General features: G+C 41.9%; 1 protein-coding gene across 8 annotated transcripts in view; it reads right to left on the reverse strand.

The window, feature by feature from the left end:
• The window catches only part of Gp150, a 91963-nt gene that overhangs the window by 1957 nt on the left and 73294 nt on the right, over positions 1-16712 (reverse strand). For 2 of the 8 annotated variants that reach the window (XM_065224625.1, XM_065224627.1), the window contains 6 exons: positions 2647-3026; positions 2485-2585; positions 2319-2417; positions 1985-2170; positions 1547-1840; positions 59-1363 (listed from right to left, as the gene is read on the reverse strand). In XM_065224625.1, the coding sequence (XP_065080697.1) occupies positions 59-1363; positions 1547-1840; positions 1985-2170; positions 2319-2417; positions 2485-2585; positions 2647-3013 (2352 nt within the window). In that variant the 5' untranslated portion in view covers positions 3014-3026. Of the gene's footprint in view, positions 1-58; positions 1364-1546; positions 1841-1984; positions 2171-2318; positions 2418-2484; positions 2586-2646; positions 3027-3277; positions 3297-16712 lie in introns of those variants that run through there. The other 6 variants (XM_065224626.1, XM_065224628.1, XM_065224630.1 and 3 more) reach the window with 6 other exon arrangements.

Here is a 16712-nt window from a genome sequence, read left to right on the forward strand (position 1 = left end):
AGGATATCAATGTTTGAATTCTCGTTCCATTTATTCTACGACGGTATGAATAGCTTACCTTATTTAGATTCCTGTTTTGCAGGAAGGTCTCATCGCTCAGTTCCGTAATCAGGTTATTGCTCAGGTCCAGTTCCATCAGCTTGTCCAATGGGCTCAGCACCGCTGCGCCAACGGTTTGCAAGTTGTTCCAGGCCAGATTCAACCTGGTCAGCTGTGGCATCGTCTTGAAGGTATTGTCGGCCAATTCGGAGATGTCACAGTTGGACACGTCCAGGAAGTATGCATTGAATGTTCCATAGGAGCTCTGGAATCCTTCAGCCGGAAGCTGCTTCAGACGGGGATTGTCATTCAATTTGATGATATCCAGGTCTTTGTTACCGATGAAGGTCAGAGACGAAATCTGTTCCAAATTGTTCTGCGACAGATCGATTTGGCGGAGGCTCTTCAATGAGGTGAAAGCAATCTGATTGATCTTCTTGATGCGGTTGCCCTTCAGGATCAGATTGGTAAGTCCTTCCATTCCCTTGAACATCTGACCGTTGATGGTGCGGATCTGGCAGTAGCTTAGGTCAAGCTTCTGCAGATCGGTCGTTACAAAGTCTAGGTTGCTGCTGATCAGGTTGTACTTCAGATGTAGGATAGCCAGGGACGTCTTGTTGAAGATGTTCTTCGGCAGTTCGGCGATGTTGTTCATCGACAGGTCCAGTTCTTCGATCGTTTCCACCTTGTCGAAGATGCCCTCCGGAAGGGTTCGCAACTTGTTGTCAGCCAGGTTGATGTAGATGATGTTTTTCAGCTCATTGAATGCCGTTGGCAGTAGATCCTGCAGGTTGCATTTGGAAATATCCAGCTCTTCGATAGAGGGAGCCTTCAGCATGTACTCCGTGTACGGAGTGTTGTAGTTGACGCTTTGCATGGGACTTAGATCGTTTCCGGATAGGGTGAGCAGACGTAGCTTGGTGTTGTTGGCAAAGGTATCCGGATGGAGCATATCGATTCCTGAGTTGGTGAGATTGACGGAGTACAGATCGTCCAGACCGGCGAAAGCAGTCGGGCTGATGTACTCGATCGTGCAGTTGCTGATCTTGATCGAGACTACGTGGGACAGGTCAATTTGTTTGAAGAACTCTGGACTCAATACGATCGGATATTTTGGACCGACATCAAGAACTTGAAGATCGGTGATTGATGGCGAGAACTTTTGCGTATCCAGGTCCAGCCGGCTGCAGGTCGCGACCAGGTAGGCGTGCATGTTACGCTCACAGATGCAATCTCGTGGGCACAGGTGGACTTGCTCCTCCAGGTTGTAGTCATCGTCATCGTCGTCGTCTTCCTCGTCGTAGTACTCGGCGTAGTTTTGGCTCTGAAAATGAAATGATGATATCGTTAGAGTTTTTGTATGAACACAGATTGATGATTTATAAGCATTGAGAACACGTTGGATTATATTGCGACAGAGAAAGGAAGCGATAATTAGTAACAGAACCCAGAATTTGTTCCAAATTTTGACCCCGAGAACACACGTAGTTAGCGGAACCTGACTTACAGCACTCTTGCTGTCGTTTTTCTTGCCGGTGGCTGTGGTCGATTCCTTTTGCTTTTGCTTCTTTTGGCTCAGCAGCTTGTTGACGGCGTCGAAATCGATCTTGTCGTCTCCGGTATCTTCATCGTCGTACTCGTCCTTGTACATGTAGTCTTCGTCGTCCTCGTCGATTTCATCCAGGATCTCGTTTTCGCCAGTCGTAGACTTGGCCGTGGTCGACGAACTCTTTGCTTTGCCGGTTGGCTTCGGCTTACCGGTGATGGTAGATGTTTTTGGAGCGGCTTCGGTAGACTTCTGCTGGCGGGAAAGGGCGGAATTGAGTGTAAGAGATTAAGGTTAAGTTTGCTTGGGCGGGTTTATGGTATGTTCTGTGGTGGAGTGTCTCGGTGAAGTGTAGAATGTGGGTGTAGAACGAAGGATGGGAAGCAGTGACTGACTTACAGCATTCTTTGCGAGCAGTTTTTGAATTGCTAGGGGATCGATCTTTTCGTTCTCTAGTTCCTCGCTGCTATCCTCATCATTGTCATTATAGTACTCCTCATCGGGCGCAGCAGTCGAGCTGACTGAGACCGGGGCAGTAGCGGTGGTAGAGCTAGTGGTCGGTTTTTGGGATGTGACGACCTCTTTCTATTGGTGGTACAACGTAAATTAGATCTTAAGAACTATGTTCGAAGGCGAGTGCGTGAAAAGCAGCAATGAGGAATGTAATCAACAACGAAGGATGAAAGGACGCAATACAAATAGATCAACATCGACCAAGTTACAGTAAACTTACTGCTTCAATGACATCGACTTCCTTGGACTCAACCTTATAGGGTTGAGCGGGCGGGAGGTCTGAGAGATCCTCGATTTGTGGTAGAAGAATTTCTTCGTCCTTTGGATACCAGAGTTGACATGAGCAGTTTTAAACCGATTAAGTGAATATTGCTAGGGATACTTACGATATTCTTGATGTCTTCGTTAGGAAGAAGATCTTCATCTTCGTAGCTATCATCGTCGTCGAAGCTATCCTTCTCCTCGGCGTTGTCGATGGGGACAATTCCTGAAAGACAGTCTCTATGTAGTTTGAGTGTTATAACTAGGGAGTTGTCACCTGAACTTACCTACGGTGGTAGACTCCGCCTTCGGTTGCTTCTGCTGTTGTTCCTTCTCGAGCTTCTTCAGAACGGCCGCATGCTGGGAGTACTTAGGGTTCAGATCGGAAGCAGGCTTCTTGGGCAGCAGTGCGTCCTTGTCTTCGTCATCGATTTGGTTTTCCGTGGAGTCAACCTCTGGGTACATCTTGTTGAATCGGGGATCATGCGCCATCGGAATGTCCGATTTCTCGGCGAGCATTTTGTTGAACATAGGATCCTGAGCCTTTGGCAAGGCACTGCTGCTGGCAGTGGCCTTCTCGGCGGCAGGATTCGCTAAACTCACGCTCGTCGCCAGGAGCGACAGCGTGAGCACCAGTATGCACTGGTAGCTCATCGCTTGTGCGGTTCTGGAAAGAATAGAGACAACAGAGGATATTATGGAAACGGTATTTTAATATGCAACCAGTATTGCGCGTTTGACGGCGCCAAATAATTAAATTGGTAGAGTTCAATACCGACTGAAGTGGCCCCACAAATCATGCGTACGCAGAATCGACTTATTGGGCAGTACGGATCGTTTGAAATTAAACTTTTATTGCTCATCAACGACGCGCTTGGAATACCAATGTCACCGGGATTTTTATGTGTTCATATTCACCTCCGGAAGTCTTAGGAATTCAATCGAGCTCAAGTGATGCTTCTTTCACTACTGTTGACGTTACGAGTACTTGCGATCGTTTAGCAAGGCTCCGTCTCAATTACAATGTGTGGACTAATATTTGCTGAATCAAGTTTCCGGATAAGAATGTTGGAAAGTAAAGTAGCTGTGTTAGTGTGGTCGATGAATAGCCTTCTTTTTTGTTTCCAGACTATTATAGTGCTACACAACGTGAGCAAGACTGTGATAAGATAAGAAGTGTTTCTGGTGTATCATATTTGTGTCGCTTCACCCGTACATCGACGATAACACTTCAGGTGGATTTTCATTCATGGGTATATGTTATATATTTTTTTTTTATAGAAGAGAGCTTTTTTCACAGGAAATATGATAATACGATTAGCGAGAGCATTGATTGATTGAAGGGACGAGAGACCGCGTGGAATTAGCCCATTCAGAGCGTGAGAGAAATAGAATTTTAAGTAATTAAAACCAATTAACAAAACTTCCTAAATGCCATGGCAACAACAGCAAATTCCTCTTTCTAAGATACCAGTAATCTCCACATCGAATGAGATTGACCAGCTCCAACAAACAGGTGACTTGTCCTTACTGATTGTTATCGATAGTATCACGTAGCCTTCTGTCGGTATCATCACAACCTAACCATATAACGTCAGCCTGGAAGAGATGACTCGTGAAGTCTTTGTCCTCAGTTTAGCGCAGTGTTGTATACCATCAACTAGAAATACGCCAAAGTCAAAGGCAGCCCTAACTCTTGAGCCGCAAATCTGGCTCATCAAATCTCACGTACTGACAGATAACAAACATCTATATTACTGCTATCGTTGAACGTCTCTGTGTTTTTTTTATGCTTGATTAGCCAAGAGGCAAATGCTCTATTTCACAATCTTGTTTGGTCAAGGTGGTTATCGGGCTTCATCAGGGTGCATTCTTTGTTTGGATCTAGTCACACGAATTAATTTTATAGTAGCGGGAAAATTTCCGCGTAATGAATTCCAGAGAAATGTATCTACTGCATGCTACTGCTGATTGGGTCTTGTTGTTTGCAGCATAGTTTTCCCAATCACCAACTCCGGTGGAGCTCCCAAAAATTGATGCATAAACATTCCTACCGTCTATGTGTGACGTTCAGTAGGTCTGTCTCGTTTTTCGTTGTTTTTATCTTTCTGTTTGTTTGCCGTGATCATTAGCATTTCGTGAGCTGCGTACAATATTGACTACTACCATTGGTTTGTCGCTGTTTCTTGGGAACTTGTAATACGTGCCCATAGCGCTGTTGAAATTTAATGCCGTATTATTTTACAAAGTGGGTTGATCGTATTGCTATCTAATTTCTGTTAAGATCCTGAGATATTTTTACCATTTCCAGTAGATTCAGTTTGTTCGTTAATATATTAATTACCTACCAGGAAATTATGTATACATTCTCCGTGGTTACCGAGAACGTTTGAATAATGATCCACAACTTTCCTATGGATGCCTATTAGACTGATGCAAAATTTGAAATTTTCGCCCCACGGTGTGCCCAAACGGTTCCAAATTGGGCCTTGATTATCCTCCCAAAATTTGAACTCATTTAGTGAGAAACTGACTTGGCACAAACCATTTGAAGTTTATATGGGAATTACTATGGAGAAACCATAATTTCGGTTCATATCCATCTCAAAATTCACCAGTTCACTCTAATTTAGAAAATGATAACTGCACTTGTTGAAAATCCATTTTTCGATCAAATGTAAGGAACAAACATTATTAATGAATCAAGCTACTGATGTCTTATAATTATGCTCAATCAACTGTTCAGCAGGCAACATTGGTGTTTATGGCGCATAGAATAGAGGTCAAAAATCACGGCTACTAAAGGGTGATACGGTCAAAATTTGGTCAATATCAACTTGACGTATTTCTTTCAATTTTGCATTTAAAAAACCTGAACACCCCTCATTTTGAAGGTGTGTGTGTGTAGAATGTTGCTCCTATTTTGATTTTGGAATTCACTCTTCAGTTATCAAAATGCCGTCCAAGCAAGAAGAGCAGCGTATCAAAATTTTGCTCGCGCATCGCGAAAATCCGAGCTACTCGCACGCAAAATTGGCAAAATCGCTAAAAGTTGCCAAATCAACCGTTACAAATGTAATTAAAGTGTTTGGGGAACGTTTGTCGACAGCCAGGAAGTCTGGATCGGGGGGAAATCGAAAACCGGAAGCCGCTGAGACGACAAAGAGAGTTGCCGGCAGTTTCAAGCGAAACCCCAACCTCTCTCTCCGAGATGCCGCAAATAAGCTGGGTGTATCGTCTACAACCGTGCATCGAGCCAAAAAACGAGCCGGACTATCGACTTACAAGAAGGTAGTGACTCCAAATCGCGATGATAAACAAAATACGACGGCCAAAGCGCGATCCCGGAGGCTGTACACGACGATGCTGACGAAGTTTGACTGCGTGGTAATGGACGACGAAACCTACGTCAAAGCCGACTACAAGCAGCTTCCGGGACAGGAGTTTTATACGGCAAAAGGAAGGGGAAAGGTAGCAGATGTTTTCAAGCACATGAAACTGTCAAAGTTCGCAAAGAAATATCTGGTTTGGCAAGCCATCTGTACCTGTGGCTTGAAAAGCAGCATTTTCATAGCTTCCGGGACTGTCAACCAAGAAATTTACGTGAAAGAGTGTTTGAATAAACGTCTGCTGCCTTTCCTGAAGAAATACGGTTGTTCCGTACTGTTTTGGCCGGATTTGGCATCTTGCCATTACGGTAAAAAGGCCATGGAGTGGTACGCCGCCAACAACGTGCAGGTGGTTCCCAAGGACAAGAACCCTCCCAACACGCCAGAGCTCCGCCCAATTGAGAAATACTGGGCTATTGTTAAGCGGAACCTAAAGAAGACCAAAAAAAAAACTGCTAAGGGCGAGCAGCAGTTCAAGGCAAACTGGCTTTCTGCGGCGAAGAAGGTGGACAAGGTGGCTGTACAAAATCTGATGGCAGGGGTCAAGCGTAAGGCCCGGCAATTCGGATTTGGAAAAGCGGAAGCCTAACTGAATATTTTTCCTGAATTTTATACTAATTGAACTTGAAAAAGAAATTTAATTTGATTTTTTAAATAAACGATTTCACCGATTTACACGCGTTTTCCCTTGACCAAATTTTGACCGTATCACCCTTTATGTCACACTGCAGAATACAGTGTTGCCCACAATACAGTTGCTTAATCTTGCCATAAGATTATCAATCTTTTAAACAATTAATAACTTTTTAATTTGACGTTTCGCTGAAAAAACGATTTTCTGCAAAGTTGTAGCTGATAAATATTCCCATAAGAATAGTAATAGAATTTGTTAACAGTACAATATGTAAAAAGGTTAGAAGACAATAAACAAAAAGTTTTGTTTTCCTATAGTAATTTCCATATAAACTTCAAATGGTTTGTGCCAAGTCAGTTTCTTATCAAATGAGTTTAAACTTTCGGAGGCTAATCAGGACCCGATTTGAAACCGTTTAACACTGTGGAGCGAAAATTTCAAATTTTGCATCAGTCTAATGCCTATGGAATTTGTTCAGCAGTTGCCATGAGATCAGATTGGAAAGAAATCTCGAACTAAGTGCCATATTATTCTTGTATGATTTCCGTGCAATGCGTTTAAGCTTTCCTTTGGAAATTTCTAATGTATTCAGGGTGCCTACTACCTAAAAAGACTGCCGAAGCTAGAATCTTCAGGAAATTTTATTTTATCTTGCAAAAACCGGAATTCTCAGGGAATTTGAAAATCTCTAATCAAGCAAAATTTTGAACATACACACTAGAAAAAATCACCTACTTCGGTAATTAATTTACCGAATTGAATTATCAACAGCTGAACGGTCGGTAATTTTTTCGGTAATCGAGAATATTACCGAAAAATCTGTAAACTGGATCAGCAAAATTAGCTGGTAACGTTTACCGATGTGCATTACTTGATTTATAGTCGACTTTACCGGAGAACTGTAATAGTGAGAACGATATGTTAATCGAAAATTACCGAGAGATCTGTATTTTTTTAAAAAAGTAACCGACTCAACTGTTATTTGCTTTTAAGGTGGCGGTCACTGCAACGCATGCAAAAATTTGGCTGCAGTCGTGATCAATGTGTTAGTGTTACAAATTGCTCCACCAATGAACAAAAACAAGTTTTTGTCGGAAGGATTTGGCGCTACACTGAAAACTGGGAAGCATTGGATGAAGATTACAAATGCTGTTTTTAGATCGTCGCCAACGGGAATGGAACTTGGACCGACAGAAAAAACAAGCAACAACATCGGCCATCTGTAATCGGCAGCACGCCTTCAGGCAAGGGTATGGCACCTCCACCTATTTCGCCACTCTTGGGGAAGTCCTGAAAGAGGCATAGGACCAAGGTTCACTTCGTCCGGAACTTTCAGAGGTTCTAGAGAAGGCAATGTTAGCCTCCCATCCCGAGTTCAGATTGACGGTGACGAAACCGAGGTGGTCAACGATTTCGTGTCTTAGGGCTCACTGGTGACCGCCGAAAATGCTACCAGCAGAGAAATTCAAAGACGCACTTTGGCAGGGAATCGTGCCTACTTTGGACTCCGGAGGACGCTCCGGTCGAATAAAATTCGCCGCCGCTCGAAGTTGACTATCTACAAGACACCGATTAGACCGGTGGTCCTCTACGGCCAAGAGATCGGGACTATGCTCGTGGTGTTTTCGAACGGAAGGCGTTGCGTACCATCTACGGTGGAGTGCAGATGGATGACGGAACGTGGAGGAGGCGAATGAAGCGCGCATTGCACCAGCTGCTGAAAGAACCATCCAGGCGTCATATGGAGGACATATACGGTGGGCTGGGCCCGTCGTAAGAATGCCGGACGGCGAACCAGTAAAAATGGTTCTCGAAAGCAACCCAACAGGAACAAGAAGAAGAGGCGTGCAGTGGGCAAGGTGGATCGACAGTAGAAGGCGACCTGCGGACCCTGTTTGAGGTACAAGAAGGTAACTTACTTTTGTCGGCTACTCGTTGCAACACAAAGCGTGGCGTTTCATCAGCATGAAGACGAACAAAGTGACGATTAGCCGGGATGCCCGATTCCTGCCTTCGATGATCGACAAGGGGGAAATTTCCACAGAGGACGAAGGCACGTTATTCTTTCCGTTATCGCTATTCAATCAAAACCGTAGTGAGACGGATACACCGGAGGAGCTGAGACAACCTGAACCAGCAATCGATCGTGAAATCATGGAAGAGGAAGATCTCCACGAACATTCGGATGAAAGCCTGTACGAAGATGCTGATGAAGCAGAAGCACTCGATGGAGGTGAGTCACAGGAGGAGCCGCTACCAATCCACGTAGAGCAAGATGTAGGTACACAGCGACTATCAACCAGGGTGACGAAGGGTATTCCACCTCAACGCTATTGTGCCGACAGTCGGGTTGCACATCACGACAATGACGAGCCGCGCACCAATCAAGAAACTGTGACTGGTCCGGAGAAAGACATGTGGAAGCAAGCCATACAGGATGAATTGCAATCGATGTACGAGAACAACGTGTGGGAGTTGACCATGCTGCCGGCTGGTAAAAAAACCATTGGATGTCGCTGGATCTTCAAAAAGAAAACGGACGAGAATGGAAGGGTCATCCGGTACAAGGCGCGGCTTGTCGCTCCAGGGTTTACGCAGAAATATGGAGTCGACTACGACGAAGTTTTTGCTCCCGTGGTGAAGCAAACAACGTACCGGACACTATTCTCCGTCGCCTGCCAGAAGAAACTTCTCATCAAACATGCAGATGTCAAGACAGCGTACTTGAATGGTGAGCTACAAGAACCCGTCTACATGCGGTTGCCTCATGGATGCACAGCGGATGCAGAAAACGTGGTTTGTTGTCTTCGCAAAGGATTGTACGGGTTGAAGCAAGCCGCCCGTATTTGGAACCACAAATTGGACAAAACGCTGATACAAATGGGGTTCAAGCCGTCCAAGAACGATTGTTGTCTCTACGTCATGCAAAACAGAGGTAAAATCGCTTATATTGCTGTATATGTTCACGATTTCATTATAGCATGCGAGACTGAAAACGACTTCAAGGCCATCGTTAATGAGCTGAACCAATATTTCACGGTGACGTCGCTCGGGGATATCCAGCACTTCCTTGGTATCCAGGTCTTCCGTTCCAAGAAACACGTTGCACTAAGTCAGAGAGCCTACATCCAGAAGCTTCTGACCAGATTCGGTTTGGAAAACGCGAAGCCATCCGCTATACCATTGGACCCAGGCCACCTACATCCAAAGGAGGAGATCCCACTGCCCTATGCCAGCTTGATTGGTGGGTTGTTGTACGTGGTCATGTGTACTCGACCTGATGTTGCAGCAGCTGTTTCAATCCTGGGGAGAAAAACTAGTTGCCCATCACAGGCTGATTGGGTGGAGGCGAAGCGTATCCTGAGGTACTTAAAAGGTACTATTGACCACGAGCTAATCCTGGGAGCCGATTCCACGCAATTGGAGGTGTACGTAGATGCCGACTGGGCTGGTGACACCAAAGATCGCAAGTCAACCACAGGCTACCTGATCCGGTATGCAGGTGGTATGATTGGATGGTGTTCCAGGAAACAAGATTGCGTAACATTGAGCAGTTCGGAAGCCGAGTACGTTGCTATAACGGAGAGCTGCAAGGAGTTATGCTGGATATTACGACTATTCGCCGATCTGGGAATCCACACCAAGTTTCCGGTTACTGTGAACGAGGACAACCAGAGCGCCATCAAGCAACTCGAATCCAACTCCAGCGAGCGACGTTCGAAGCATGTTGACACGAAGTACCACTATGTGCGTCAACTGAAGGAGCAAGGAATCATCAGTCCACAGTACCTTCCAACAAACGAAATGATTGCAGACATGATGACGAAGCCTCTTCAACGTATCAAGCAAACGCGGTTTCGAGATGCAGCCATGATTCTTTCGTGGAGGAGGAGTGTTGGAGGTAGAAACCTAGCAAGCGACGAATAATCGAAGCAACCTACAAATAAATGTATTCTCATAGTCTGAAATAAAATGCCATTCCAAGTTTGTCTCTCATCAAGCTAAGACGTATTTTCAAGTAGTAGTAAATCCGGTCTACGGCCATATCACATTCAAGAGACCCTTCGCAGACTACGGGCTGGCGAAGTGTGACCATTGATCGAGTAGAGTGGAGACGACTTCTTCGGACAGCAGAGGACAACAAGGCCTTAGCCTGATTTGTCAGGTAAGGTAAGTTATTAAGTCAAGATTTTACATCATCCTGACATAAATGAAAAACAGTTTTTAATTTTGCTAATAACACTGATGGTTATTTCCCATGTAAAATCGTGCGCTGAATCTAAAAAATGCGAGTTTTTTTTTAACTAAAATACAAATATCTCTGGCTGTAATGAAGGTATATCTATTAATTTAACGTCAAATTAAAGGTAAGATTTTTTTCAATTAGCTGAACGTCATTTGTCTGTGACATTAGCGGTATAGATTTTTTGACAAAGTGTCCTTGAGTTTCTTACAATTTTTCGGACGCTCTATGACGTTTCCAGAATTTCTACTAAGTTTCTTTAACCGTTATTCACTCGACAGGGATCCCGGCTACCCAGCTTCCATTCAAATCACACGGTGAAGAAAAAAGTTAAAAAATTTCCGAGCACACAAGGGTTAATTCGAATGATGTTCTTGAAGTTTTACAAAGTTAGAAGTTCTTGAAGTTTTACAAAGTTCCCTGAAGTTATAGAAAAATCTTTGAATTTCTCTAAATTTATCTTAAGCTCGGTAAATTTCTACAAAGTTCGATATAGTTAAACAAAGTTCACTAAACACCTATCATTTTCGCTGAACTTCTACAAAATGTTTTGCACTTCTACGAACTTCAACAAAACATGCTTCTAGAAAGTTTCCTGACTTTTGCAAAGTTCCCTGATGTTTTGCAAAGTTTCCTGAAGATATGCGAAAATCTTTGAAGTTTTTAAACGTTTCCTCAACTTTGTTACAAAATTCCCCGAACTATTGCAAAGTTTCCTGAAATTAAAAGATGTTACCTTGCCTTCCCGAAACTGCTGTAATTACCAAGGGGGAATCAACTCTGCACACTGTGCCGAACACACAGTATGACACACTGTTCGGCACGGTCAGGCACACACTGATACGTATGACACGAAAAATATTATATAAAACGGCAACACTGTTGAGTGCTGATTTTTTTTTTTAATCGATTTACCCGTTGCTAAGGTTTGAATACTCCAAATGGAAATATCCGTCAATACTGGTGATACAGTGATTGATCCTAGAATTTAAAAAGTTGATTGTACACACTTAATCTAGCTCGGTAAAATATCCAAAAGCCGATTAACTCGGCATTTACTTTTGCTGATATTTCTGCAAAATATCTGTTTGTTAGCTGATATCTCAGAAAAATGTTATTTGTTAGCTGAGTCTCGGCAATTGTTTTACTGAATCTCAGCAAAATAAATTACAGAACTAATCGGCTGTTGGAATCCCGACGAAAAAATTTAAGTGTGTACATCTCAATTTCAAAAGTTTGGTGCCGCTTTTAAAATGGAAAGTGCTGCTCGATTGAAAAACTATTATATATAATATACAAACTCAACTTTTAGGCGTACTTTTGGAATCAGTTGGAGCTGGAGTATAGCCAAATAAATCTCCACATCAAGCATATATTAAAAGTTCAGAATTTATGCCGGCAGTCCCTGACAAACCCAACAAGGTAAAATTGCTGAGCATATGCGTAGTATAGCTGCCCGAGCAAAGTCTGAGATCAAATTGAAATCTAAAATTGATGTTGTGATTTCGCTGATAATGATTACTTAGGTTGCTGTCGTTTTGGTCATTTTAACGGTTAAAATATCAAAATTGAGAGCAAAAAAATCTTCCTGTGACATTACATTGAAAACTATTTCTGCTATCAGTGAGAGCAAACTGAAAACTCAATTTGATATCAATTTTTCCTCTTGATAACAAAACAAGTATTCAATTTGATGTTATGCTAAGGCAATGAAAACAAACCAGCAACAACATATTTTTGAAGAGCAAATGTACAGCAAAATGAAATCAAAATTTGGTATCAAATTTGTCAATTGCGTAAACTGAAATCAAATTATGATTTCAGTTTGATGTTGATATCAAAACTTGATTTCAATTTGCTGTTATTTTGATGCTGGACTTTGCTCGGGTGACCACTACATCGAAGCAGCAGCTGAAGGTGGGGATTCCCTCCATGAGTTATATGGGCCGTTGTTTACTAAGCTGCACCAGAAGTTCGAGTTCCTCGAAGGGGAAGTGATATGCCTGCTCGATTTGGCAGCAATCATAGGAAGTCGAGGGATAAAGACCTTCCACTATTTGAAAAAAAAATACTGATGCAACTCTAACAAAACAATTAATAAGTGAGCATATCACAATTCTTTTTCAGAAACTATTGAATAATTTTATGATTATTTCCTTGGTTAGCTTCAGGACCTGAAAACTAAAGTGTTCAGGAATCAAAGCGATAGGTACCGTGCCGAAGTAGTATGCCCAATTTGCAGCTGTCAGTACGGCCAAAAATCTAGGTATAAGCCTAATGATATTTTCTCCCATTCTGCCTTTTCCGAGATCAACTCAAAGATCAGAATTGATGTTTGTGATGATAAGGTGGTGCGGCATAACGCTTGGCACAGATAAAGTACTCAGCACAGATTAAGATGTAGAGTTGAATACCCCTTGGTAATAACTCGAATTTATAAATGTGAACACTTCGCCCCCCCCCGTAAATATCAAAAGTAGCGATGAAAGACATGAAAGACATTTGGTCCATCAGGATGCAGATATTTTCTAAATACACCTGGGTTGGGATGCCATGTGTATGTACTGTTACTAAGAATATTGTACATGTTTAAGTTGATCTAGTATATCACAAGCTATTTATAGAGTCTGAAGACGTCTTATTAGGATATCGATTAAAAATTGAATGTCCTAATTAACGAATTTGTATTCGAAGATTTACGGCCCAGACAAACAGACATAACACTCACAATCACATTCATAGCAAATTATGTTTTAGTTGGGAATGTGCTCGCATTTATCATGGTGGAGCCACTGAAGCGTTGAGCAAGCCACCACATTGCGAACTTATCAGTGATGGCAGTTCTTTTTCAGGTAAATTTAGTAGATGTGAGCTCATGAAAATGATAAGTGGTCAAGGCATCCCAATGGAGACACATACCACATCTGAAGAATACAGAAAAAAAAGTTGTTGAATATTTCATCTAAATTGCTGCACATTAGTCATTCCGTTCCTAATAGTACGATGTACACAAAATTTGAGAACAAATCATTTTGATGACTGTAATCTCGCGCAACACGTGATTCTCTTTCGCGAATAACCCGACTGCAAATGAATTTCCAATTCAGTGTGTTGTTTCAGGCGCAAGCCAACATCATCTTCTGTTGAACTGTGCTGCGAGCTTAGCGAGAAATTCGTTTATGTTGCCGTGGTAAACCAAAGAGAAAATCGATTAAGAGAATCGATCAACGTGGATAGGCCCTTTTCAAATGTTACGCGAGTAATATTGTTTCAACTTTTACCAATTATTAATGTTCAATACTTCACCATGAATATCATTGATTGATACTTATTATATTTTTTTAGCTGAGTGCATCTTAAAGTGATGAGCGGTGGTAGCAAGGACACTCATTAGTGATGCAGCAAAAGGAAAAGCACACTAAACAAACAAAACAAATCCATAAAAAATCTAAGCTTCTTGTGGTATATAGAGAGGAATATTAATATTCAAGAGTCCGGTCACGACACTTCTATGAACACATCTCTTACGGATCCGTATTTATTCATAATGCAATCGATGGTCCGGTGCTAGTGCTAGTGCTAGGGTGCTAGTGTGCATTGAAAATACGCTTGACGATATTTTTGAAGAATTTCCTTCTAAGAGTTATGACTGTTTGTCTGTGATTACGGTATGCAGCCATCTTGATCAAAATTGAAGTAATCTGGCTAAGAACACCCTCTACTGGGAATAAGTGCAAAAGTAGACGAAGCCGTTGTATCAACATTGTTTGGGAGCAGAATATCTTTCAAAGGTAAGCAAAAAATCAGCAAAATACAACCACATTCGAAAACCCATTCTATCCCACATACAAGGTATGCGCAAATAATTACCCCAAAGCCGTGCAAACATTGCCAAATTTTGCAATACCCAATCAGATCAATACTGCCAATTATTGACCAAAAACGACTTTCAACACCCAACCAAATAGACGGGGAAAAACGCACATTCATCGCTTATTTGGATTCGATTTGAGTGCTGTTCACAATCCCATTGGCAAGCGTCTACCGATTCCCGGTAACTCTCCACCGTGCATGCGTTTCTTCCTTCTTCGAAAGCCATTTGTAACCACTTTGTGGCTACAAATTTACATAAAAATGCGGCAATACATTTTTCTATGTGCTGTGCGCCACACAGCTCTGTATCTCTCTCTCTCTCTGTGTCTGTACAGCAAACACATTGTCGGATGCCGTGTCGTATCACTTCTAGTACTAGGGGTAGACGGGGCAAGACGGCCACCATAAGGATGACATCATTTTTATATGTAATAATTGCAATTGTTACATTCAAATATTGTCTACCCTAGTTCTTTCATGTTGGTTGTAGCATCTACGTATTGATATAATTCAATGTTTTACATTTTGGTTTGTTTTAATAAGTTAATTAAAAACGTTACTTTTTCATACCCCGGGGCAAGATAAGCACCCCTGAGAGGAAAAACGTGCACCTATAACAGAAGTTGTTTTTATATAATATTTAAAGATTTTTAAAAGTTAAAGGGTGGGACGAACAAAAAGTAGTCACTTCAAATATAGTGCATTTATGTTTAGGGTGCACTTTAAAAAATAACAATCGTTGATTTTCGAAGTTGTGTTCTACGAAATCGCTTGCAAAATTTGGTTTTAGAATTTTGTATTCAGTTTTTAAGATGGCTACTCAACAAGAGAACCAGCATTTTAAAATTCTGCACGTGCATTCGTTAAATTAAAATATTCTTTGTAAAGGCTGCAACAGCCCCCTGGTCAAGAATTGGAATAGAACTAGTTCAGGACAACTTAGGCAACAAAACAGATTTGGTCGGACAGGTGATTTGCACTGGTGAGCTGAAGAGCAATTATCTTTATGAGATCTGGCATCATCATCCAGAATATTTACATGAGCGAGTTTTTGAACTCTCGAGTCTTGTCATTGCGGTAAAGTTACATCAACATTGTATGAAACCAGCAATGTTGAAGTTGTAGCCAAAAACTACAATCCACCAAATTCATTATACTTCGGCCAAGAGAAACCTCAAGAAGGTCCAAGAATGAGTTAATAATGTGAAAAGAAAAATCAAAACAAAATGGCGAACATTGTCAAATAAGGTTGTGCAAAACTGAATGGAAAGAGTCAACCGTGAAGTTCGTGAATTCGTATTTGGCAAAGCATAGACTTAACTCATCACTATCAGGGCTTCATGTGAGAGCAAGCTGCCAAAAAAATAGACGATTAATTTACTGACATTATTTTTTTACACTTCATTTTGTGCGACTACTTTTTGCTTGTTCCACCCTTTATATTTCTTAGTTTATCAAAACCAAAATGTATTGTTTATTACAAATTCTTAATACAAAGAGAGGATTTTTTTCGGTAGGAATATTTTCATCAGTTTCTTGATAGTTATTGAATATTTCTTAATTATTTTTAGGATCATTGTTGAAAGGTACGTATGAGCAGTTTCTAAAAACATAAGTTTTTTTATGTAAACTTTAAGGGTGCTCATCTTGCCCCGTCTACCCCTAGAAGTGATCGTCATCTCTTCCGTCAACCGTCGTCGTCTTTACCACCACTTTGCAGAGCAGCAAGATCTTCACCCATCAATGGCACTGCAAATGACGCGAGAAAACATCTTTCACACCTCTTGACTTGACTACACAACGACGATGCGTCGGTTCAGTTTGCATATTCTAGATGAACATTTCAAAATGTCCTGTCGGCTTTGATCGATTTTCTTCCTCGATTGTCTCTTTCGTTAATCACTCTGCTTCAATACCGTGAAATCTGTTGGTACAACCGTGGTTATCAAATAAGAGAATGTCGACGAAGAGAATCGATCAAGGCAGATAGGACCTTTAGAAGAATTCATCTAGATGTGTGCGGTTGTGCTTGCAATATCCTCCGCCATACGATTTGCTTGTAATGGCACATGATGGGATTCGGGATGGGTTTACCACCTAAAAGACATGCTGCAGCCAACCCTGGTAAACACATACGTAACCGTGATGCATCGAGACGCAAAATACACCACTAATTTATGCCAAACAAAATATGTGTGTAATTCCTTCTCGGGA

The sequence above is a fragment of the Ochlerotatus camptorhynchus genome, unplaced genomic scaffold (genome assembly GCF_037179485.1).
Source record: "Ochlerotatus camptorhynchus isolate MF236.1 unplaced genomic scaffold, CSIRO-AGI_Acam_v1.1 ptg000213l, whole genome shotgun sequence".
NCBI classification, from domain to species: Eukaryota; Metazoa; Arthropoda; class Insecta; order Diptera; family Culicidae; genus Ochlerotatus; species Ochlerotatus camptorhynchus.